Below are 25,474 nucleotides of genomic sequence, written 5' to 3'. Positions count from 1 at the left end.
TTCACTATTGTGCTATCCAAGCAAAATTATGGGAAAAATCTCCTTCTCCAACCTGCTGATTGCTTTTTTAAAGGTTTTTTTTTTTAGTGTAAAATCATTCTTTAAAGTTCTCAAAAGGGTTACACAATTAATGGCACAAGAATTTGTTTAACAAAAAAAATCATTACAGTCACAGAAGCTGCTAGTTTCCTTTTCCAGATAATAATGTAGTGTCACAAAGTATCTCATCACATAATCTCTTAAATAAAAGCAAAAATAAGAAGTGGACAAGCCTTGACTTTGGCGAAAGGCATGAGTTTAAAAGCTCAATAACACTAATTTGCAATGCCAAATTATAGCCCATTAACGAAACCATAACCTGTCTAACATCTGCTACATATATATAGGCAAAGAAAATACGCTGTAGGTCAGCACTTGTTTTGAAAGGAGATGATTATGCATTTTGGATACACGTAAACCTCTGTACTGATACTGACAATGAATGCACTACATGTTCCCAATTATTGAAAAACTAACAAACACATAAAGGGTTATTGATATTAGGAATGCTGGCCTGTAAATGTAAATCTAAAATACGACAATACAAAACAGAAAAAAATATAACATGCTACAAGAAAACAAAATTAGTACATAACTACACTTGTCTCTTAAATTTAAAAAATAAATAAATGAAGATTGCACTGTAATTGGCATTTAAAGTACTGTATGCAATATATAGTATAAATAAACCTAAAAAAGAATTATACCTTACTTTCCCATTAACTTTGGTAAAGGTATTTTTTTTTTAACTAGTAAACGACTTTGTTTATGGACAACAGAGCAAGGCACAGCTTAGGCAATGAAGAAAAAAAGCTAACAGGCTAACAAAGATTTTAAAAAATCACAATACAAAATAGTGTTTGCAGCACCCTCTTGGAAATGTAATATTTGCGTCTTCACCTCCTTAAAGTTCAAGTCCCTGAGGTACATTATACAGGCTTGTCACAACGGGGGTTTCCTAGAAGATCAGAAACCCCCAATTAAACTTCAAAAGAAGCTGCAAGCGTAACACAGAAACTCTTTGGAATTGTGAAATCTGCTGGTTTGTACCTTGACATTGCTAAAAGGATTCTGTAAGGACTTCCTGTTGTTTGGCATACGTATTCCTGTGATACACTACAGTAAGAATGGGATAGAGCCTGCTATTTGACCTACTGGCGGTTATAGTCCTAAGTAGAACTTCACAGCGTAACAAGCAACGAACACAGAACTTGCTTTTCACACGGAGATTACCTTACAGGGTACATCAGGTTTATTTTCAGGCAGACCTCAGACAAGGCCTGGCCCTGTGACTCCTGAATGCTTACTGGAGCTGAAGAATTAAACACGATCATGGGGCTGCAGAATGGAAGCTGGATACGCAAAGGGAAGTAAGGGTGATGGATTAGCCAAGTTGTTTAGTGGCTACAGATAACGTGAGTAAGCTCAGACCATTAGATCAGGGCATCAGCACAAATAAAATTCTGCAGCATCCTATAGCATGACCAAAAACAGGTCTGGTCCGACAGTTTTTGGATTGGCTATGGCACTCTGCAGCATTTTTGCCTTACATACAGCCATTTTTACAACCTGAACCTACAGACTACTGACCACAGATTTTAAGCACCATTTGTTTTTGCGCTGACTCATACTTAATTTAAAACCTTTACTCCAAACCCAATATTACTTATATTACACTGTATCAATAGAATTTATATATATATTTGTTATATATTAGATAACTGGTTCCATTTTTTTAAAATACAGGATAGCAGCATCAATTTAACCATGCCTTCTGCATGGACTGAAACGTGCTTTGGCAGCTTAATGCTGGTGGTATTGACTCAGAAGCTGAAATATGAATAACCTGTTTATATGCTCTGGAGTTAGTGTTTCATAGTCTCAAAATGTGAGTACTGTGATTTCTTAAAAATACAACAGCCCTGAACATTTTTTTTTAATACCACGTGGAATCCATCTACCATCTACCATTTGATCCATGGCCTTCTGGGAGCATGGCGTTATTTCCTGGGGCAATGATCAGTAACAAACTGGTAAAGCTTTGATGCCTACATCAAATATGGCTGTAAAAAAAAAAAGTTGAAGCAAGATAAACAGTGAACAAAAACGTTAAGGCCATCAATGTAAAGAAAATATTTTGTAGTCATATAGATTTAAAAAAATATAAAAACATGCAAACAATTCTGTTAACAACTGCTTTTTGCTCAACTTTTTTTAAGGCTTGTTAATCAGAATTTTCTTTCCCAAACAAGGTGCAGCAAAGACCTAAGGCTTTTTGTTGAGCTAAATCTGCATGATGCAACACAGAAAACTGAAACACGGAGAAACGAAATAGGAAAACAGGACAAGAAAAATCTGAATACATACTGGGACTATAATGCGTAGCATTAGTTAAAAATATACCTCAAGTTTTCTTTCTTTTCTTTGTCATCGCGCACGTATTACTTCATAAAGAAGTATTGCAAAATAAAGGCAATCAAAATGGACAGCGTTGCAAAGCCCAGAACAATGAGGGCGGCAAACTGTTCATCAGTGGAAATGATGCCCTTTGATTTGGAGCCGTCTGTGTTCCCCAGCCCTCCGGACACTCCCACCTCGCTGCGGCGCAGAGTGAAGAAGGTGGAGGGGCTGTAGGGTCCACACAGCTCCTGCGTGGTGTCCAGGCAGCGCCGGCAGACACACACACGAAACCGATAATCCACGTTGCACTGAAGGCCTGAGACTTGGAATGCGGTGTCCTCCCCTCTGAATATCTGTTGAGGATGGAAAAGAAACGGAAGGCCTCTTAGTTGAACATTTTGAGAAACCCTTCCAGCCAGCACAATTCTGACATTTGACTAAACCTTTATGGTGACTGAAATACATGACAGCCCTCCCTCTGTCACCATTACCCAGATCCCATTCCGTGAGCGTTCTGTTTTTTTATTTTTAATCTTACCTGGAGATAAATGGCCCTGCTGCATTAGAATTTCGCACTCCTGCTACGCGGCAAATCTTTCCTGCTCCACTTGTTGTTTGACAATGGATGCCAGACTGCTCAGTAATATATTGCAAATCACACAAGTTTCATCTTTGCATCGGTATTATAACTTGATGTAGTGTTAATTGCATCAGTTGTAAACTTACTAGAACACCAAAACCACACCCACTTTATTCCATATATCAGTGTCTACTATGAGCTACGTTCCTCTGCAGCGCCTTTGTGAATATTACAGGAACAGTTCTTAACTATTTCATGATATTACATTCCGAATTGTGAATCAGTGGGGAGCTTAATGAAGACATCTAACTGTAAGGAACACAGAAATGGATGCAGAGTTGGCACAGTACAGTATTTTAATATTCAATCATACTACATGTATTCAGATGTAAGATGTATTCAGCTAGTACCATCTACTATTTTTCTTGTCCCATTCTGATTTTGGAACAGCACAGAAGAGCCTGATCAAGAGACTTCTTGCTGCCCTCCTATGTAAATCCCATTCATTCACAAACTTTGCATAAGTATCACAAGCTAACATTTACATAGAGACAAGCAGAGGAGATGAGAAAAGTTTGGAACCTCAAGCACCTGCATTTAAAAACTCAAAAGATGGATAAGAGAAAAGGTACTTCAGAGTTTGGCTCAAAAAGATTTTGTTTTTCTTCTTTTTTAGAATACACAAATATACCCTATTGTGAACATCTACATTTTAATATAAACCACTATATACTGTATTTTGAAGAAGCTGCCATAATCGATGAGACGTATACATTTTCCTTACTCTTTCATAGTGACATTATATAAGTTGCATATTATTTGCATAACCAAGAATACTTAATTCCACATTTTACATTTGCATAACATGGCAAAAATTATAGCTTTATTCCTCATTTTCTGTTTTGTTTTTTAAAAGATTATTATTTCCTGCAAAATCAGTTAAACTAATCCCCAAAGTGTTGTTCACTTAAATGAAATGCTCATTACTAAATGCAAAACACCATTTTACAATGAGAAACATTTAATAATAATATTAAAAAATTGCCATTAGTATGTTGCGATTCTTTTTACAGGGTATTTTAAGAAGAAACAATTAAAGGAAAAATATTGTTTTCAAGCATGTAATCGTGGACTTAATCACTTAATTAAAGTGCTGTAGATTGTCCAATGAATTCAATTTGAGTGAATAAACCCTGTGCCACTATGTAAAATGAGATAAGTGAAAAGCAGTGAGCACTCCCCATGATCTGCAGGATGTACTGGTGTCCTTGTTTTTTAAATACTCAAAGCACAAAGAGCTGCAAGCCCTCTATCTGCCAGGTGTTTACTTAAAATTAAATGATAGAAAACACAGTTAACTCTAGGAAATGTTCAGTTCTGCAAAACAGCTTGGCATTTTACAAAATGGGGAGGATTTCTGAGAGGCAGGAGGACAAAATGCTATGATTCTGAACAATATCAGCATTAAGATTAATTAAGAATGTAAGAAAAGTTGTAGGCTAGCCATTTCTTTAAAACAAAATGTCCATTTCAGTATGGTTGTGGTGCCTTTCTTGAGACTAATTTTCAAAGAAGAAATTATATTTAGTTTAGGTGTACAAGATTAGGAATAAGCATCCACTTTATTAAATACTGAAAATATATTGTTTGGCTTTGACGGTGCTCATCATACAAGGGCAATTGTGTTTAAATAGCTTTTGCATTGAAATTCAGATACAGAATACATACATACAGAATACACGATGAAACTGTATTATTTAAATAGGCATCATAACAGCATATTTGCACCCTTTTAGCTTGTAATTTTTTTAAAGGAAAGGCTACAAAGCTGTAGCAGAGAGCAATTATTCTCGATTTTATTTTTATGATGATAATCAGCAATAAAAAACTTGAATGCGTTTTAAACAACCTTCTTGATGTTTTGGAAGGTTATTGCAGATTGGGATGTATGAAACCCTGATTTCAGGCCTGAGTCTGGCAGATACTTAATACTAATTAATATTTGTATTCCAATATGTCACATTGTGTTTGGAAACCAGAAATATTCCCTGCTCACTAGCCATAAACAGCAGCTGCATTTTGTGGGATCCACATGAATCACAACTACAGTACAATATAGAATATTTCTGAATTATTTCTGAATCTATCCCTTGTACAGCTGTATGTTACATAAATTGATGCTAATTGTAAAGCTAGTTGGTAGATTACCCAAATTAATTCCCTCATTAGCTCCCCAAAACATTTCAGAGATGAAGAAATCCTTTTCACGAACCCCCTTCCAGACACTCTTTAAATTAATCAATTTTAAACCTACAAACACTAATTAACCAAATTAATTCTAAATTGCCTGACTACAAGGCTAAAGCTGTTTCTTTTTGCAAGTGTTTCTCCTCTCCTGTAGTTAATTGAATACTCTTCAGCTAATTTTCCCCCCATTTTCTTCTTGGTTCCTGCACTTTAGTTCAATTATGACTTTTGACACAAGCATTTAGTCTTCATTTACAGGTATTAACACTATCTCTAACCCTCCTACTCATCAATATTATTCCTGTTTAGGAAAACTGATGTATTGCAGAATGTTGTATTCTTGGAGACAAAAGGCTAGTCATGTTTGTTTGAGTCCTGCTAAAAAAAACAGGGTGTTTTAAGAGATCTGTGGGAAAGAACATCATTCATGTGACAGTTCTGAAGATGTAATGTAGCTTCTTCAAGGCATTCTAAGGTCAGATTTTAACTTGATATATTATCTAGCCAAACCAAACACAGAAAACGGATGTGCAGGCACTTCAACACAGGAACAGACTACTTTAAGATTATGAATTAAAACTAGAACAATCTAAACACTTCCAGAGGGTTCTGCTTCTGTAGTCAGCAGTCAAGATATCCAAAATGTTTCAAAGGTCAAAAGTAAAAGTAAACTATTTTGACCTGCATACCTATTCACATTTCCAAGTGCTTTAAAAACTGAAGTCCTGTATTTCAGCACAATTACAGACTACAGAATACAGGCATTTATACAACACAGGCATGATTAAAAATAGCATGTTAATAACCTACTACTGAAATGGACTTAGACTACACTCACCAAAATTTTAAAAACATGTGTATCTCCCTATGTACCCAAGGGTTTCCTCTGGGAGCTCTGGGGGGTTAAGCGGCTTCTGGGAAAACTGGTCCTGGTGTGAGTGAGGCCCTATTTGTGTCCTTAGAGGTGGCAAATTCTGAGAAGCAAGGGGCCATATGGTAAGCAAATTCTAGTTAAAGAACTAGAAAAAAGGGATTAGGAAGTACAACAGAACTGGACAGAAGAGAGAGAAGGAACAAGTGAAAGGTTTATTCCATGCTGAAAAGAGAAGAAAGGAACCCGAAGAAGGCTCCACAGCCTCTTCTCTTTTCAGCGTGGAATAAACCTACAGTATTACTTGTTCCTTTGCAACCCACGCATGCTGACGTAGCTACTTACTTGGACTAGAAAAGAAAGACGTTTTCAGGGAAAGAACTGTGTAATTTCCCCAGTGGGTTAACATGATGGCTTAAGCGCAAAGGTTTAAAATTGCACTTTAAACTAAGAGCAGCACCAGTAATAACACACTGGACTGCAATTAAGGATCAGTATCAAGTCTGAACACATGATAAGTGAAACAGCATTGTATCCAGTAAAAATGTTAGTTACCTAATACCCTAGTATGTGTAGGGACTCCAAATGGAAGATTCCCAAACAGATGACAGGAGCCAAAATAGCTTTATCATTGTCAAGGTTTTAGAAGAATCAATTTGTTATGTGCAGATTGGTTGCCTATTGGAATTAATTTAATTTTCTAATGGGGCAACAGATTTAGACAGCACGTGCACAACATCAATTATTCCAGGTCCTCTTCAAAATCATGCTCCACAGAATAACAAGGGCATATGTAAACAGATATTAACATACAGAGAAATTTCTAATGCACTGCCCAGGATATATATATAAATATTATTTTTAATAAGTTGTCTGGGTATATTAAAAAAATAACTATATTATTTCTTGGGAAAATGAAATATACCTTTATAATAAGACAGAAATAATAAGTGTAAAAGGAGCTCTTACATTTATAGCCATTTACAATACAGTTATTCAGTAGTGAATGAGACAGAAAGATCAAAATGGTAGATTTTAGATTTGATCTACCAAGACTCACAATTTTAAATGAACTCCTAAAGCCAGAAATAAATCGGTATTTAGAAGAGTTTAGCAATGGGAAAAGGGAATCAGATTTTTAATAAAAAATAATATCATTAACAAACAGAGAACAGAGGAGGTAATGAATCATTCACCTACACCCAAAAAACATTTAATAGATGGTTTTAACAAGCTCAGCAAGTGCTTACATTTTGAACTATAAGTCAGATAATATTTAAAACCTATGCGTCAAAAAGCTTAGGATCAGGAACAGGTTCATTCCATCCTGAATGGTAAAAAAAACACTATTTCAGCCGTGGGCTCTTTTTCAGACATTGTGTGTTTGCATGCCAATGCAGCTTCCTATTTCTCAAATAGCTTATATCCACAACACTCTCAGAGGCATCTATGACGGCCCCCTCTTGAGTCTGGAGCATGATTTAGGCCACCACAAGGCTGCAGTACTGCACGTAAATCAGCATTCTTTTGCTGATCTCGGCTAATGGTCATCTGCTCAAAGAGGGCAGTCAATTTATTTAAACATTGGTATTGAAATTATCTCCCAGCTTGCATTACCTTTGTAATTTGGTTATAACGTTAAGCCACCGGTAAATGGAATTGCTTCACCTTTTTTGCTGTTGTGAGTGGAAGTAAAATAGTTACCAGAGACAAGTCACCAGATGAAAGATCACCAATTAAGCAGCTGGGGAGATGGCAATGTTACAGCCCAAGAAAACCGATACATTATCTAAAATTTTCTTCCAAAACTGAATAATTGATGGGTTATGCTATAAGACATGAATGTAGCTATCCACTACATGTGGCCAAAGGAGATCAATCTTTTAGCTGCGTGATGAACTCCATTGAATATTTTATACTGATTAAACTGGATTGAGCACTACATTAAAAATACAGTTTTTCAAAAAGTTTATGAGAGTCAAAATGTAAATCCCTTTTCTATTTATGCCTTGGGATATAAATCTTCACCCAGGGAGGCATGTACTGTATAGATCTTGGGTAAGATTTTCTGTGTTCCTGTGATTTCCCTCAGCATGGTAGTCAGAGGAGATGGTAATAATGGTAGAGACTGAGTCTTGACTAATGTGTTTAGCTCCCCCCTCAATTGAAGATGCTGAAAGAAGGCATTACTTGCCAAAAATAAGTCCTGTTGTAATTTTTCAAATTGTAATAAAGTGCCTCTGTAAAAGATTGTTTACAAAGTTTTAAATGTGTGATACTCCTCTGTCTCCAGGATTAGTAAGATGTTTTTTTTTGGTAAACAGAACAGTGTTATTCCCTGGCTGTGAATTAAAGTATTTACTAAGCAGCTGGAGAATGCAGCACCAATTAAAACTGGTGGAAAAAAAAAATCCACTGCAGACATCACAGGAAGTAATTATTTATAAATACATCTATTTCAATTCATAAAAAATAACTGCATAGGCTGACAAAGAGAGCCGGAGGGAATTCTAAGTACCCCTGTGAGAAGAATTATACAATCTGTTTATTTTCTGGCTTATGTCCCTGTTGTAGTGCGCAGAACGTCTCATAAATGTGTCTGAGAGAAATTATTTTTCATTTCAATACAATATAAGTTCCTTTCCTTAGTACATTATACATGACATTTATAGTTGAATACCCCACACCTTTAAACAGTAAAATGGGACTGAAAAACATTAATTCCACATATAAGAAAAAATGCTTTCTGCATGCATTTTTGCCTATAGCCACAATAATATCTTAAATAAGTTCACTATGTAAATGCAGGACTGTCTAACTTGATCTAACAAGATTATAAAATGAAAGATTAAAAAAAGTCAGGTGAGTCAGTAGTGTATGTATTCTGGTAGAATCTAATGGCACAATGTGTTTGAGATCCTGTTGGGCTGAAAGGTTCTGTTTAAATGTAAGGAATATTTCTCATTATTAATGCAGAATAAGCTCTGATTTAAACAGCCATGTTAATCATCAGAAGGACCAGATTGTACAATGTACAAGTACAAAGGTCTATATACATTTATACAGTATGGCACACTTACCAAATCAACAATTGAAAATGACTGTGAACAAAATCCAAAAATGCTACAGCACGTCCACATATATTTTATGCTCTGTTAAAACTGTAAAGGGTCAAGGTATCACTGGGTTTATGCAAGTAGATGAAAAGGGTAATAATTAAACAATCACTTTGAAAACAGGAGAAGCTATTTCTTTTCTGCAGTTCTGCAACATATTTGAAAGGTCATGGGTATTTAGAAGGGGATATAGCAGCTTGGAAAATATGCACAGGGATATGAACTATACATAAATGTGGTCAGGCACAGCTGCATATACATATACAGTAGGAAGCTTAAGTCATCATTACTGCTCCCCTGACATCTTCTTGAAAGACCCCCAGGGCTTTTTTAATTTACTGACTTTACAAACTGCTGAGTAAAAACTTCCTCTAAAAAAGCACACCCAAATCCTGTCAATTACATGGATGATGAGGGATACCTATTGGAAAATTCTTTAATTAAAAAAATTATGCAGCGAGAACATGAGCAATTACCCTTCTTTTCCCATTATTAATGCAATCGGAAACGCAAGCTGAAATGAACTTCTCATTGAAATGACAGAGCTGCGCACTAAAGCAATAATGCAGAATACAACAGCAGTGGGCGAATGAAATGTATGAGGCTTAAATTGTTAGAAACCTCATAATCTACAGCTTTTATGCTTTAATTTACAAAAACACACAATGGCCTGGCCCCAGAGATATATCTTATCATCGGCACTTCAGCAATACTCTGTGTTCTTAGAATAAAACACAAGGAAATGTAGCAAGCATGCCCAATTAATATTCCAGTAACATCTCATAATGTTGTGATACATTTTATAAGCGTTAACAGAAAAAAAATGAGGACAAAATCTTCTCTAACATTAAGTGGCTATAAAAGAGCCATAAAAGCTAAAAGTTATATCACTATAATTTAATGTCTTCAGAGATGTCAGCTCTCCTTACCAGCTAGATGGATATTAAAATAACTCTAATTCACTATCTTTTACTGGCATTTGCCAGATATCAGGTTATATCAGAGTGCTAATTAAACTTCAACTTTCTCTTCAAGCTGCTAAAAATTCAAAATCCAATTGTGTAATAATTACAGTGCACATTAACAGCCATTAATCAGGCAAATGTTTCCTAACGAACGTTGCCCATTTTAAAACATGGGTCTTGAGTACTCAAAAACACTTGAGTATTCTAATCTTCAAAGAATATCGGGTTGAATATGTGATTAATAAGGTTTACTTTGTTTCCGTGCAGCTTTAAGAGCATGACCAAACTGAAAACTGATGAAATGCTTATTGATCATTACAATGGTTATGTCACAGGGACAATCTTTCAGCTAACAGAACAAGAGCAAAGAAGTACAGCACTGCAATTTCGGCAAAGGACCTTGGCATATTTGGCATCCAAAATTTCGACTACTTTTATCAAGTATCATTAAATCAAAGGAAGGTGTCTCTATACTTAACAACAAGAGAGCCAGAAGGTTGTTCACTGTGAGAACTCATTCATAAACACTCAGCATGTGTGAAGAGATGTCAGTCACATATCAATAAAAATCCTTATCACAAAAAACAAACAGAAAAATACTCTCCTCTAACTTAATTTTAGTGCTGTTGCCAACTTCTAAAAACAAACTTAGTCTTTTCTAAAGCACAGTTTGCCATGTCTAATAACGCACTTAAAATGTTATTATATTACAAACACATTATCTACCTGGGAGTTACAAAGGTTGTTTCCGCAGGAGGTTCAATTTCACTTCTATGAAATTGCATATATATGCATATATATTTGTTTCCTTAAGTGTAAATTTACACAGCTATCCTATATATCATTTTTTCTCAAAGATTTTGCGAGAAACTGTACCTTTGAAGCACTGAATGAACTGGCATTCTATAATGGCCCTATCCTTTATATCAGGGACTGTTAGAATGGTTGATAAACTTGATTGTATGTATTGTCTATTCAAACTCAAGGCAACAGATACTAAATTTATTTAGACAGTTGTATAAATAGAATATGATATACAAACATAAACCACCGTGAACTCAGAAAAATCAGCACTTAGAATATATTTATTCTATGAGTATACAAAAATTTCTCTATGCTTTTATGAATGCTTTCTATTATATCAACTTTATCTGTTAATGCAGCTTGGTTTTGGGTGAGAAAACAGGATTGTCATAAAGCAATTTTCACATCACATCAGACAAGAAACTTAAAGTGAGAACAAAAACAAAGTTATATGTACTGTCATGAGCCGCCAATATGATATGTTATAGTACCTAATCCATCATGTTTATCAATCAGATTTAATTGACTCATTGTTGGATCCCCAATATTAATATCATTTGTTCCTCACCACATTCATTTTAAAAGACTACTCTTTCTACACATACAAGAGATCTGATTCTTTATAAAGGAAAAACTGGATGATGAGTAAAATATTGCAAAGCACAGCTGTGTATAAACAGCAAAGGCAAAGGGCTTTTGTGAATTGACATGAATGTGTGACTGGATGCTTGTTACATCAAAAAGTAATGTATTGAAATATAATCTATCCAACAATACATTTGGAATAAAGTAGCTGTAAACAGGATGTAATATCTACTGAGATGTATTAAAAATGAGTATTTGTAATCAATAGCAGCTGTTATGTTCTCAGCATACATAACAGAGGCCTTTGATGAAAAACTTAACTGAGATACAAAATCGGTAATGATAACTCACCTGTTTGTACTCTGATTCTCTCCCAACCAAGACTTGCAGAATGTAGTTGATGGGGTCTCCTCTCATTGGTGGGACTGCTTCCCATGTGACTTCACAAGCGTTTCCTTCAAGTTGGGCTACTCTAGGAGCTAGAAGCATAAAATAAGCACTTATATACAGCTACTTGCAGTAAAAAGGACACAGAATGTGAAACCAATTGCAAAAACAAGTTACAAGAGTGTAAAACAGATTGCTAATTTAGCACATACTAAATTATTTTTAATATATATCACAATTAGGCCATAAATCCCAAAGCAATTACATGAGAATATACTTTACTGGGGTGAACTGCAATGATGCTAATCACAAAAGCATCCTTCTTTTACCATGATAACCCTACAGTATCATATGCTCATATGAGATGTCACATCGGAAGAAGACGGCTGAAACATGCTTCTTCTTTACTTTACAGTGAAGAACTAACTTTTGTCTGTCACTCTGTAGGCTTGCAGGCTGACATAGGTCCCCACCAGAGATGTGCAGAAACCTTTTGGTGGGCAGTGGCTCAAAAGAGAAGAAGGGGCACTTTCTGGGGCAGGATTTGTTACATTAGAGTATCCTGGACACAAATCATTGCCCGCTTGTATTTCTGTGTGCTTTCATTTTACGGGAAGTTTGGATGTGACTTTTGAAGGCATGCTCTTCTGTTTGTGACTGAACCATATTTATACAACTAAGAATATGCATGTGAGCTGTTTATATCAAATACAAAAAGACTGTTTTGTCGACTCAGTTAACTAATTTTTCTTAAGGAAATCTCAAATCTAGCTAGCTAAGTAACCGTGCAGACAATAATGTGGCGAGTTCATCAGTCTGCAAACCTAGAATAGGTGAATGAAAATAGTCTCTTAAACACAAAGTGCTCAATACGACACCCTTGGTATGTTACGTTTGTACTGTCCTTCTGAAAATTCTGTGTATCTTCTCACTGTTCAAAAATGTTTAACATGGCCTCCACAGGTGTAGTAGCATACATTGCTTATCGCTGCTTTTTTTCTCCGCCTTTTACAACGAACAGGAGGTGGGCACTTGTGCTCAGATGAGATCAATTAGGTCCAATTTCCCCCCCCCTAATGGGACATCCATACTAAATAGGGATGTAGAATCATCAAGTAACAAAAAAAATTGATTGGAGTTTTTTTCTACAAGCAAAAAAGGGCACTTGGGCCAATGAGGGCAAAGGGGCTGGGGCTTAAGCCAGTGTAAGCCAGTGTAGCCACCCGGCTCTGCACATCCCTGGTCCCCACAATAAAACCCTGATAAAAATATCCTTAATATCCTGACTGAAGAATATTGACTGAAGCATATCAGTGGATGCTTGTATATCCTTTACCTTTGAGAGCAGGTGGCACCAGTTTGGTTGTGCTGAAGGTGTACGTCTCAGAGAATGGACCTTCTCCTGCGTCGCTCACAGCCTGTATTCTGAAACTGTAGCTTGTCGACTCTGTCAACCTCTGTACCTTGTAGGTGTGGCTTGGGCCCCGGTAGATAGTTACAAACCTAAGGGAAAATAACACAATCTAATGAGTATATACCTACACTGTGTGTGCTAGGCTTATACGGTTTTGGCAGTGTCGGTGGTAATTCCAGGCAAACCTCTGAGAGCCTTGTGTAATTTGTGTAATTTGTCATCTTTTCTTTTGTGTAAAAAATTAATTATGATATTAAAATTAGAGCCAAGACTATTCATTTGAATTAGCATTAATCTGCTTAGAATTCTAATATTTTAATACAAACTATGGGGGAAAAGGCAATCTGGGTTTGTATATACTGTATGTACTGTATATACAAATGTACACACATACAGTACATAGAGGAAGTCTCTCGAAAGACCTGGCAGCTGTAATGTTTGTCCTGTAGCAGCTCAAAACACCACAACAGGCGGTAGGCATTTGTGGAATTAAAGCCCATATGATAAGGCTTGTGTTATTCAGACTCTTAATTATGAATTATGACTGTGCTGTCTGTGAGAGCTTGGCAGGAGAGCAGATCAGCAGAATTCTCACAATTAGGGACTGAGTAAACAACCACCAAACAAAACACAATTCACAAAGGAGCATGTTAGTCTCCCATTCAATACACTTCTTCCCTTCTTTCATTACGGCACATAATTAACACTATGTACTTAGGTATATAATAAAGCTAAATCTAAACAGAGCCTGCATTTTCCTGGGGCTGCTGGAAAGCCTGAGGATGGGGGCTACTGTCCTGTCCCTAGAGCTTTCTATTAAAATACTAAAGATGAATCATGACCAAGCTGTTTTTTTGGGGGTGTCCTAATTAAGAACGCGTGACCTTTTATCCAGTTTTATTGTCTTTACATTCCGCTGTTAGAACACAGCGCAAATCAACACATAAAACACACTGCCATTAAGTATTACAGAGAAAAAAAATACGGCTACAAAAAACAGCCTGTGATCTTACAATTATTTAAATTTGTCTCCCCTCCAAACTCTCAATTCCAATTTACAAAGCTAGAACACACTGAATTAAGACCATGAATTTGCCATACTTGATTGAATTTTAACAGCAGGGCTTTGTTAAAATGAAAGAGCATCTCAGCCCAACTATGTAAAAAAACAATTATAAATATAAGCAGCACTTCCCCGTAAACAGTAAATATAAACAGTAAAGATGGGCTGATAAAAAGGATAAAAGGACCAAAGAAATAATTAATATATCCTGGGGAAATGCCTGCACCCTGCCTGACTAGTTCAGGGGTCATTGGTGTCAACCTTATTCATCAGGAACAGCCAGGGAGCAGTACTATGCAAATAAAATATGCAAAAATGAAAATTAAACATCTTGCAATTCCACTCTCAGTATAAAGGTAAATCTTTATAAAGGTATACAATACTATATTAACTTTGCCATCAGTCTCAAAACCAAGTACACATTTCTACCTATCAGTTTGTTCTAATTACAGCTATCGAGACTTTCTGCGAGACAATAATTAAAAACAGTTAAAGGAGTCCAAGTGTTCTTCAATGCTCTTTTGAAATGATTAATTCAAACTCTATAAAACAGCAAAGATAATACACTAGGGAAAGACTGGAAGCATGATTGATGACAATTTTACCACAGACATGGTTTAGCAGAAAAGAAAAAAGACTGAAAGAAATCAAAAATGAGTTTTCTGATCCATTTCTAAGCATTAAGCTCAGAGGCCTGGCTCCTTTCAAGAAATGGTTGGATGATACCCTTGGATTAATTAAAAACTAACTACCAAATGGGCTCTATAGGTCTCCTCTTGTTCATAACATTTATGTTCTTACATTATCTTTGCAAATCCCACCGTAAGTGGGATTAATTTACTGCAGTAAGCAAGTGTAATTCTTTATTCTATAAAAAACAAAATACTTTGTCCTAGGATTAACTATGTCCACAGATTATACCTATATAATCTACCTATATCTAGGAAGAGCTATGGCTATAGATTAATTTTCAGGGGTAAAAATGTGCTTCCTTATTTAATTATCCACAGAGAACATAAAATGTGATCCGCATATTAAACTTCTATATTTGATCAAAGGGTGTCTTTAGCTTTTATATTCAAACAAGATGGGATAAAAAGATACAGACAAGAAACAAAAGTCTATGACACACTGGGGTTAACTTCTTTTTTTCTCCTTTTTATCACTGCAAAGTCTAAAAAATAAAACCTACACAAAACCTCTTAATAAGAAGAATGAGCTAAAGAACCAGAGGTAGGCAGTTTCATCGAGAGAAGGGGATGGTTTGAAATTCTCAAGACCCTTTAAGTTTTATGGGATAGGGGGCAGTAAAGAGTTGTGAATTCCTGCTTGCACTGTGGCATGATCTGTGGGTTTCAGTCCTTGCAGATACTGGTGTCTGTGCCCGTGAACAACACAGTTAAATGACTGGGCTGAATTCCCATATAGATTCCAGAAGGACTGGCTTACTCTCCAGAAGGGAGGAGGTACCCTCAATTTAACCCAGGATACCCACTGGCCTCGCGACCCACTAGTCTAGTTGTGCAGATATACCCTGTCCTCAGAGTTTCACGCTAAATCACCTTCTCCTTCTCTAATGCCAGTGTGAATCTTCCAAAATCTTCTTCACACTCAAGGCCACATTTGTTCTCTGGTCTATACCCATGTTGAAATGCATTACAATTACACAAAAACCAATAGGTCAACTATTGGCCTTGGGCTCCTTGAAAAAAGTAAATATTGGATTTCAATGAGTCACAAATTTCCTTTATGTCCTTCTGAAATTTGCTCTTAAGCATAGGCAGAGGCTGTGTGTGGTGGTGCTTTCATGTGTTGCTGTTGCTTTCAAACTTTTTGAGGATTTTATACCTCTAAAATGTACAGTATATAAAATGCATTGTATATATTTATCACTCTATCCACTCACAACAAACTCTCTAAACAGTATATCAGTAACTCTCAACAAAAGATTTCCAAGCATCACTGCTTGACATGATACTGAAATCTGTATGTACTTAATCTAATTCTTACTTCTATTTCCTTTGGCAATAATGCCAATGTAGGAGTGTCATAAAAACTTTCAAGAACACATTTTATGTCAGAACCCTTCGAGAATAATGAACTGCTTGAGGAATAAAAGCATTCACATCCAACGAATATAATAAGTTACCAATGCTGTAAGGAGGTATTTTGTAAATTTCACACTTTGTCTTGCAGATGGTCTCTCAACTCTACAATGGAATGGTTTTATTTTGTCATTCATTGCAGGTAAATACTGGAATTGCTTTTTTTTCCTCTTGCTGGGGTTCTTAGCTTCAATATTTTTTTCTGCTCTCTTCCCTGCACTTTTGGTTTTGATGGTAGAAGAAAGAAGTGCACAGCAGCAACTGCCATTAAAACCCCAAATCTGCTTTAAGTACAGCTGTAAGAAAAGAAATCCTTGAAAGGTTCTCATTACAAAAAGGAATGACAGCAAAATATTGTGAACCACTATTTGTTTAAAAGCAAGGATTTAAGTAATAAAGTCTTTCTGGCACACCCTATTCAATGAGTTTGTGTTTTGACAAAGACTGGGTCTGGACATCGTAATGCTTGCTGCTGCTGGTATTTAACACTGAAAGGCAAGAATGAGAATAAAAAGTACTATATGAGAAAGTGAAAGATGTTTTTTGAACTGCTGGAATTAATTAATCAATCAATTAATTAATCAATAATCAATACTCCAAGCGACACCATTTTTGTAGTTGCCACACTTCATCGCCTTTTTTGTGTAATGTTGTTATGCAACAATATCTGGCATACAGATATGAGTATCTCCAACTTTTCACATTAGTGCTCATTTGTGTTGTTCGGATGTTAATTTTCCTCTATAGCCAATCTATTTATGGAAGTGGGCTTTATGTTCCTCATGGAAAGTGCCCTTTTTCCTTCCTTGTGATTGGGCTCTGAAAACTAACTGCAGCTCAAGATTCAATTTGGATGCCATCCCAAAAGGCATCAGTAGGAATTAAACCTTCATCACCTGCTGCAAAGATTTAATACTTTGCTTCTCTACAAAGTTTTGTTTGTTATGTTTCCCTGCACACAGTATTTCATTTTCAAGGAAATGAACTGTACATGACCCTTTAAACTGCATGCACCCCCTTGCAGTTTTTGAACAAACAGACAAACCTGAGTGTCATTTTCACTCAAGAGGTAATCCATATATTTTATATTAGTTCAAAAACTGCTCATCTTATATTGCCGTTCTGAGCTCAAAGCACACATAACTATATCATAGGGTACCTTCGAGACAGATACTGGATGAAGGTAATTTGATTTCCAAAAGCTATCAGTATTGGTTTTCATCAATCAATGTCCTCTAAAGTGATAGGGTAGATGCATTTGAAATGTCTTCATAGAAGACAGAAATTGCTTATAGGCCATTCGGAACAACATTACTCATATAATTTGTCATCTAATGAAGGCTCAGACTTAAAGCTTGCACAGAGTCAAAACCTCTGTTCAGACTCAACCACAGAGACATTCCCTGTTGAATCAAATAGCTTAAACACAAAAATCTATTCATATCACTAAGTTGTTTCAGAATGAGAAAGAAATTTAAATGGGGATTTCAAATTCAAAGACCTTAAATCAAAGAACAGTACTGTGTAACATGCGGATAGCATAGGGTTGTGTGCTTAAAGAAGAGTGTTAATCATAATTTTAAATAATAAAAATAACACATGAAAAACAGTGATCAGTGAATGAAATGTTTGCCAGATCTATGAAAGAAGATGATTTAATCACATGAAATAATGATTTATTATTATTATTATTGTTGTTGTTGTTGTTGTTGTTATTATTATATTCCTTGCTCGCCTTGTTTATGAACCTGAAAATGTGATTTGGCTCTATCTCATAATTCCATAAGGCATTAGAGCCTTCATCTATTGCCCATGGGAAGCAATAACAAACTTAACAATAAGAGTTGCTGGAACTAGAGACAGCTGTATCTATCTTAAACGAATAGACAAAAGTTTTTAGACTTGCTCTTTATGCTATTCTTTTATCTGAACTGCATTTCTACAAGAAATGTTTACAGAAGGCGAAATGTGCAGAACTGAGTAGTAGATTGCTACTTAGAACACCTGAAAGAGAAAAACAATAAGAGCACATACATCAAATATTTAGTAAAACAGTACTAAGAGATGGTTGTACTGTGGCATACAAAAATACAAATACTGAAAAAAGAAAATTCTTAAATGCACAGGTTTTAAATTATAATTTTCTACAGTATTTAGAAGACAGACATCCTTTTAAAACTAATGTATACTGCAAATTCTTTCTTCTAACACATTATAAATTAATGGCCTCTTCTTTACTGAACGGAACAGTCAAACTTATTAAGTAAATGTCAAACAAATCAAGGTACATTTGTAAGGAATTGTTTACACTCTGTCTTAATAAAGTCTTGAAATCCTGCTCTTTGCCTTTGAATGAAAACTTAAAAACAGCATCTTGGATCCATATATGAAAGTCTGCTTGAGCTGGATGTCAAATACGGCACTATTTTTAACTCAGATAATTCAGTCTTATACATTACACAATGGATTCAGAGAGATTGCACAGAAAAGCCAACTGTCTGAAGCTAACGAGTAGAAGCAAATGTGCTCACTTAAGCTTAAGTGGTGGTGCTACCACAACCGCAACACTCATTAAACTGCAGTTAAAGGCAACCTTTTCTTTTCAATTTAACTTCGGAGTTCAGTGAGTGGTTCTGTATTTCATTAAATTAGTTATGGTTTTAGGCCTATCCGGGATTCTAATGTGTTTTTAAAAATACAAAGAAACTTTAAAGTACACTTAAAAACACTGCTTCAAAGAATCAAATTACATTGCAATCTAAAAAAATACCCTGAAAAACTGGTAGTTTTCCATAGTTTTTTTCTAAATAACACACAGACATGCAGATAAAAATAAAGACAGAAAAACCGTCCTAGAGAAACACATCTTTTTCAAAAAGGTTTTATTACAAAAATAAACTGAACTAAAGCTTCTACCTTTTAGACCCAATGAAAACCAATACTTTAAACTTGTTAGTTTTAAAGGCTGTTGGGTTATGGAAAAAGCTACCCAGCCATGCTGGTGAACCTGACACCTGACTAAATTAGATCTTGGCATCAGTTGTTAGCAACCAAACAAGACAGATGGGGCGAATGACCTCATCTTGTGTGAAACCTTCCTAATGTTCATAAATGTGATCAATAATCGAGAAGAAAAAAGACAGAAGTCTGACTGGCAAATGGGAATATACGGTACATAGCATATGTACTGTAGCTAGACTCAGATCTCTGAAGACCAGATCTAAACAGCCCCAACAGTCACCAAACCTCCTTTGTAGATGTAACACCTTCATATCCATGCTTGCAATAAAGACAGTGAAGTTCAGGAGGAAAGCACGAAGAAGGCTCCACGGCCGAAACGTTTGTGTTTTCTTTCTTCTTTTTTTCAGCATGGAATAAACTTGTTCCTTTGCAGCCTACGCATGCTGACGCAGCTACCCACCTGAACTACTAAAGCACTGGTTTGGCTGTTTCTTACTGCAGATCTATCAACCCCAGCAGTTTGATGAGCCTCTTACCTTCTGTTCTTGTCCTCGATCTGGAGGGCGTAGGCCACATCATCTGTAAGGAGGATTTTGGTGTTGCTGTTGTCACCCCACTTTAGTTTGAGGCTCTGGGGCCCCGCGGCGGCGCACTCCAGCCGAGGGGGTGCTGGGGGCAACGGCCTGGTCCGCACCCGGAGGGGCTGGCAGAAAGCTCCGGCTCCGATCTCGTTCACGGCCCGGATCCTGAGGCTGCAAGCGAAGCCAAGAACAAAGCCAGTGAGGACCAGCTCCAATGGGAGAACCACAGAGAGGAAGCAGCCCGGGTTCAGCTGAAGATTCTGAAAACACATTTCTGTATTCTGTATAACAAGAATGCTTCAAAAGACTGCAGCACAAAAGCAGACAAAATCCTTCCTTGCGGGGTGTAAAACGTTAGACCGCTACATTTGAACAAGTGATGACACAAGGGGGAAATTAAGTTACCAACACAGCTCAAAGACTTGTAAGAGAATACAAGCACTATATAGGCAGGGCAATTACTCCAAAAACAGACATATTACACAGTATATCGACGCAATCAATGTTAATCAAAATCTGCAGTGCACTCTTCCTAAAATAAGAACAGTAAACATCCAAGACAACAAAAACTTGGATGCAAATGCAACAAAACCTGTTAAAGTTTAACCTGTAAAGTTAAAGTTCTAGGCAAAGGAAAAAACTAAGAAGTCAAATTTGTTCAATATATGCATACTATAATAACTAATCTGACATTTTAAAACAAGACTTAATGAGTGAAACAAGTACAAATATGGGGGGTACTTTATTAATATTGGTACAATATTAAAAATAAAAAGTTGTCTATTTCTAACAAAGTATTCTATATTAAGCACCAATTGCATTTCCTGAGTGAATATAAATTATTTATTCACCTTATTCATCAATACATTTGAAAACAGCTAATCTTTTGACAAAAAAGAGATAGTATTTTCACACTGAATGAAAATCACTCAAAACAAATATAGCGTTCCTTTGTAATTTATATGAAAATTATATCAAGATAATTCAAATAAACGACAAACCCGCTTTGTACTCTGTATTTTGCTTTTACCATTTATTCACTCCAATAACTTTCACAAAATTCAAGATCAACAAGTGGGGCTTGCCAGAAATGTGTTACCTACTAAGGAAATTTCCTAAATTCACTTTATTTTTTTCCACAACTATTAATATGAAAAAGAGCCGATAGTTAAAATGCTCATTGATCTAATGTGCATTGTCTGCAGCTGCCTGAAGAACCACAGCAATTCCAGCTATTTAATAAAACGCAAATAGATTATATGAAGCTTGTATGATAAATGTATCAGGTGCAAAGTTTCTGAAACACTGAACCATATTAATTGTACAGTATATATCCTAGGATAGTTTGAGGCACAGGACATAATCAGGCACCATACTCGAGATGGAAGAAAGATTTCCAACTGAAGTTCTGAACATAGCTGTTTAGAACTGAGACTAGGATCAAAGAGGAGTCCAAGGTTTCACATTTCAGGCAAAAATCTGAACTGAGTCTTAAAGACCTAGCTTTGAAAAATGATTGTGTCTGGTAGGCGATGTGGGTGCTTAGGAAGTAAAGCAGAAAGTTTGCAGTGAGTCTCCTTAATGTAATTAAAACACATAATGAATATCTTCTGATCCAAGAGTGTATTTTAATTAAATTTATTAGCCTAAAGGGGTATATAGTGTATTAAAACTTAATGTGCCTGAGGAAAAAAAAACCTTTTCAAGCTTTACATTTAAGTCAAGCTTATGTGTCTGTTGGTTGTTATGGAAGTGCTTGTTGTTCCCATGTTCCCATTAAAAATACATTAAAAATTGTATTCAGCAAACCAATATGTTATGCTATTGAAATGAGAATACTTGCTTATTACCAATTGCAAAAATATAGATAATGTATGCTCTGGACTCGGACTTGGAGGACACAGGGTTTATATACTAGGTGGGTTGAACCTTTGAGCATTATATAAATGGATATAAACATAAGTGACAATGGACTAAAGCCCCAAAAAAGTAATAAAATATACCAGAATATTACCAATGCATTTTAACCAAAATGAAATTTATGGGCAATTCTACTGAAAAATGTAGAGTGTAATAAGGCAAACTGAACTTGTTTTATTAAAATAAGTGAATACAGAGACTATAGTGTCCGTTTTTTTTAGATTTTATATGAAAGCTTAAAGGAAGCTTTACTGTCAAGTTTAAAAGTTAAATTTAATTAATCACCCACTCAACATTTTATATCTGATAGCATTCTGATGTAATAACTTTTTTTTGCAGCCATTTTTTGTATAGCTGTAAGCAGCAACATGCTGTCCACTGGTTTAAAGAAAACGTGTTAACAATAAGACATTTCTTATGCCATTTTCCTCTTCAAAAGAAAGGGATAACATGAGTCAGAAAAAGCAGGGTTAAAATATGCTTTCAAAAGCCACTGACGCTGACCACAGCATGAAACATCTTTCTGTGTACATTCTTTTAATGCTCAGAAGTGTTAACTTAAGACTGAAAACATCAGACCTTTCACTATTTAGCAGCTGCATATCTTCAAAAGCTTAATGATCAGGTCACCTTCTTTGTTCCTTTAACTATTTTCTAAACCCACAAAGTCAAAACTTGGGAATTCTTTAATATATAATCTCTAAAAATAATATGGGCCATTTTCAATAACTGCATTCCTAGTCCACAAATGGAAAACCCAGTCTAAAAAACATTCAAATCATGACTATATTTCTCTTCATAGCATCCTCTGGCTTTTGTAGTCTTCTGAAGCTGGCTTGGTATATAGATTTACACACTATGTAAGAGCTAAGAAGAGAAAAACTGTGGCAAGTTATGGAATGTTTATGCTTTATTGCTGCATCAGGAGTTTTACACAGGAGTAAAGATTTGCAGTATAACAGATATTTTTTATCAGGTTCTGTACCCATAAATATAGTCCTTATAAATCAAGGCAAAATGTCATTGCTACACAGAACTGCCTCCTTTGGATAGACTTTTACTTCTAGCAGCGTAGGCGCATTGTATTAGGAAATACGGTTTGAAGTCAAGAATATTGTATTTTCACAGGACTAAACTAATAGAACAGACTGATATTCTCAGAAAAACTTTACAGACAGTGGAGCACAAGGCTTCCTTCTAAGGTAACACATTTAAAAAGTTCAAAAGAGATCTCTGAGGTCAGGACAAAAGTGCTAGACTTTCCAGTGACACCTAGAGTATACTTACTGCTGCTGTCTGACCATTCCACATCAGCCTTAAAAACAGTAGGGACATGAGGCAATTTGAAAAAACACTTCTGGGCTCCTGTTAGTACTTGGAGGCAACACTGGCTCAAGTTGTTTATGGAAATAAATTGAGGATCAACATCTTTCTAGATTTTCTCAATGCTCTTTTTCTTGTGTGGCACTGCTGTACTACTTCAAAAGTAAGTTCAGACATTTTCTAAATTGCTTATCATTCCATTTAGTGAAACAATAATGTTTAGACTATGTGGTTTTTTTTATCAATAAACCTAAAACCTGTATTGTGTTTTTAAAAAATATTCTACATGTAATAAAAAAAATAGTAAAACCGACACATGATAATTTATTTTCTTTACTGATAACTGGTTTTGTTGAACAGTCCACTAAATTATGGATCATTTACTGAAAGCTCTTTCTCTAATGGCCACTTTCTCACAAGGTTCTGTAATCTACACTATATACCCACAATTAGTGCCAATGCCTCACAGGGTCCCGAGTTCGATTCCAGATAAGGGAGCAATCAAATAGGTTTTAACATATAAGATATTGCTCCATGAATATATAGCAACCATAGTTACCTAGTGGTGTTAATAGTTTGAGCTCCATTATTTTCGGAAGCATTTGTGAAGGACAAATGTGAAAATTCTTTAAGGACATTGCTTAAATTAAATCCAATCTGCATCACCATTTTGCAGATGTGCACATTAGAAATGTAACATAGCATGCTTAACTGACACAGACATTTAATTGACATTTAATGGGAGAAGATGCCTTTGAGACAGAAGTATCTATACTGTATATCTATAGGATATTGAAGTAAACAGATTTGGTGGTACCTTACAAGCATTGGAAGTCCAAAGACATTTACATTAAATCATTCTGCTGAAGCCCATTAATAAAACATGTTATTCTTTTATCTTAAGCTTGGAACTCCCTTTAGCATGCTTAGTGTTGCAAAGTTAATCCATCCATCCATTTTCTAACCTCTGCAACCAATTCTGGGACACGGGGAAGTTGGCAAGCAATGGTCACAGGTAGGATACACTCTGAATGGAACGTGATTCCATCACAGGGCCCCCCCCACTGTGAGGCAGCAATGGTAACCACAGTACCACTATGCTTCCCAAAGGACATTCATATCAATTATTAAATAAACAGTTTTAGAGTATAAAACGGTCAGCAGGACTGACCAGAAGAAGACCGTAAACAGAAAGCTAATACTGAAAGATACAAGAAACCAGGTTTACTATGAGCAGCTGGGATTGTGTTGTGAATGTCTGAGTGTGCAGGTCCAACTAAGTACTGAAGAAAGCATCAAGTCAACCACTGTATAAAAAGACTGCTAAACAATCGAAGGAAACTTAAAAAAAACATGACTGGTGAAACCACTAAACTTCTTGTTCTAAAGAACAGCAGACACTTCACCAGTAAGTGTGTTTTTTTTTCAGGAGCTCCTGGATACAGCACTTGGACCTATTGCCATCAGACACCTGTCCTGTCTGGCTAGACAAAGAAACACTATATCAATGCTTTTATGACTTGCCTAACCTGCATACAAATAGTTACAGCTCCATACAATAGTTGCTTTTTCTGGGCAATAAAGCATTATTTCTGAAGGCTGTTGCTGGGAAGGAAAGCATTATCACAGGGTAGTTTAAAAGTTCAAGCAATGGAGAAAACATTATGTCATTAATCAGCCTTATCAGAATGTGTATCAGGCTTGCTGTACAAGTTAGATACTTCCACAGAGTGAAGTGATCACTTACACAAACCCTTTAATGTAATGTCCAAATAAGTTAGAAATAGTAAAGATCTGTCTGAGTGACGCAGATAACACCCAATACTTCAGGAGGCAGCACAACCATGCAGTAAAATAACTGCAGCATATTTTAAGAGCCATCATTATTCTTCTGGCTGCAGAATCAGTTTAAAAGGCAGAGCATTAAAATGTTATCAAAATCATACAGCTAGGGTGTTAATCATAGCTCGCAGCTCCTGAAGCAGGCACTCTTGTCAGATGGGCACTGCAACCCATGATTATATTTTTACACTGAGCATATCGCTGTCCATTCCACAAGTGACCTTTATACAGAAATGCCTGGTTTGTTTCTGCTGGTATGGATAAAATCAGG

At 36.0% G+C, this 25,474-nt stretch overlaps 1 protein-coding gene across 1 annotated transcript in view; it reads right to left on the bottom strand.

The window, feature by feature from the left end:
* Positions 1-25,474, bottom strand: part of fndc3ba (fibronectin type III domain containing 3Ba) — a 166,330-nt gene continuing 140,856 nt past the window's right edge. Inside the window, exons 23-26 of the mRNA XM_069197403.1 lie at positions 20,074-20,289; positions 13,331-13,497; positions 11,959-12,086; positions 1-2,792 (exon numbers count right to left, since the gene is read on the bottom strand). Coding sequence (XP_069053504.1) covers positions 2,481-2,792; positions 11,959-12,086; positions 13,331-13,497; positions 20,074-20,289 — 823 coding nt within the window. The 3' untranslated portion in view covers positions 1-2,480. The remainder of the gene's footprint in view (positions 2,793-11,958; positions 12,087-13,330; positions 13,498-20,073; positions 20,290-25,474) is intronic.

This window comes from Lepisosteus oculatus, chromosome 13, assembly GCF_040954835.1.
Source record: "Lepisosteus oculatus isolate fLepOcu1 chromosome 13, fLepOcu1.hap2, whole genome shotgun sequence".
Classification (NCBI taxonomy): Eukaryota; Metazoa; Chordata; class Actinopteri; order Semionotiformes; family Lepisosteidae; genus Lepisosteus; species Lepisosteus oculatus.
This window is presented reverse-complemented; position numbering and strand designations above follow the sequence as displayed.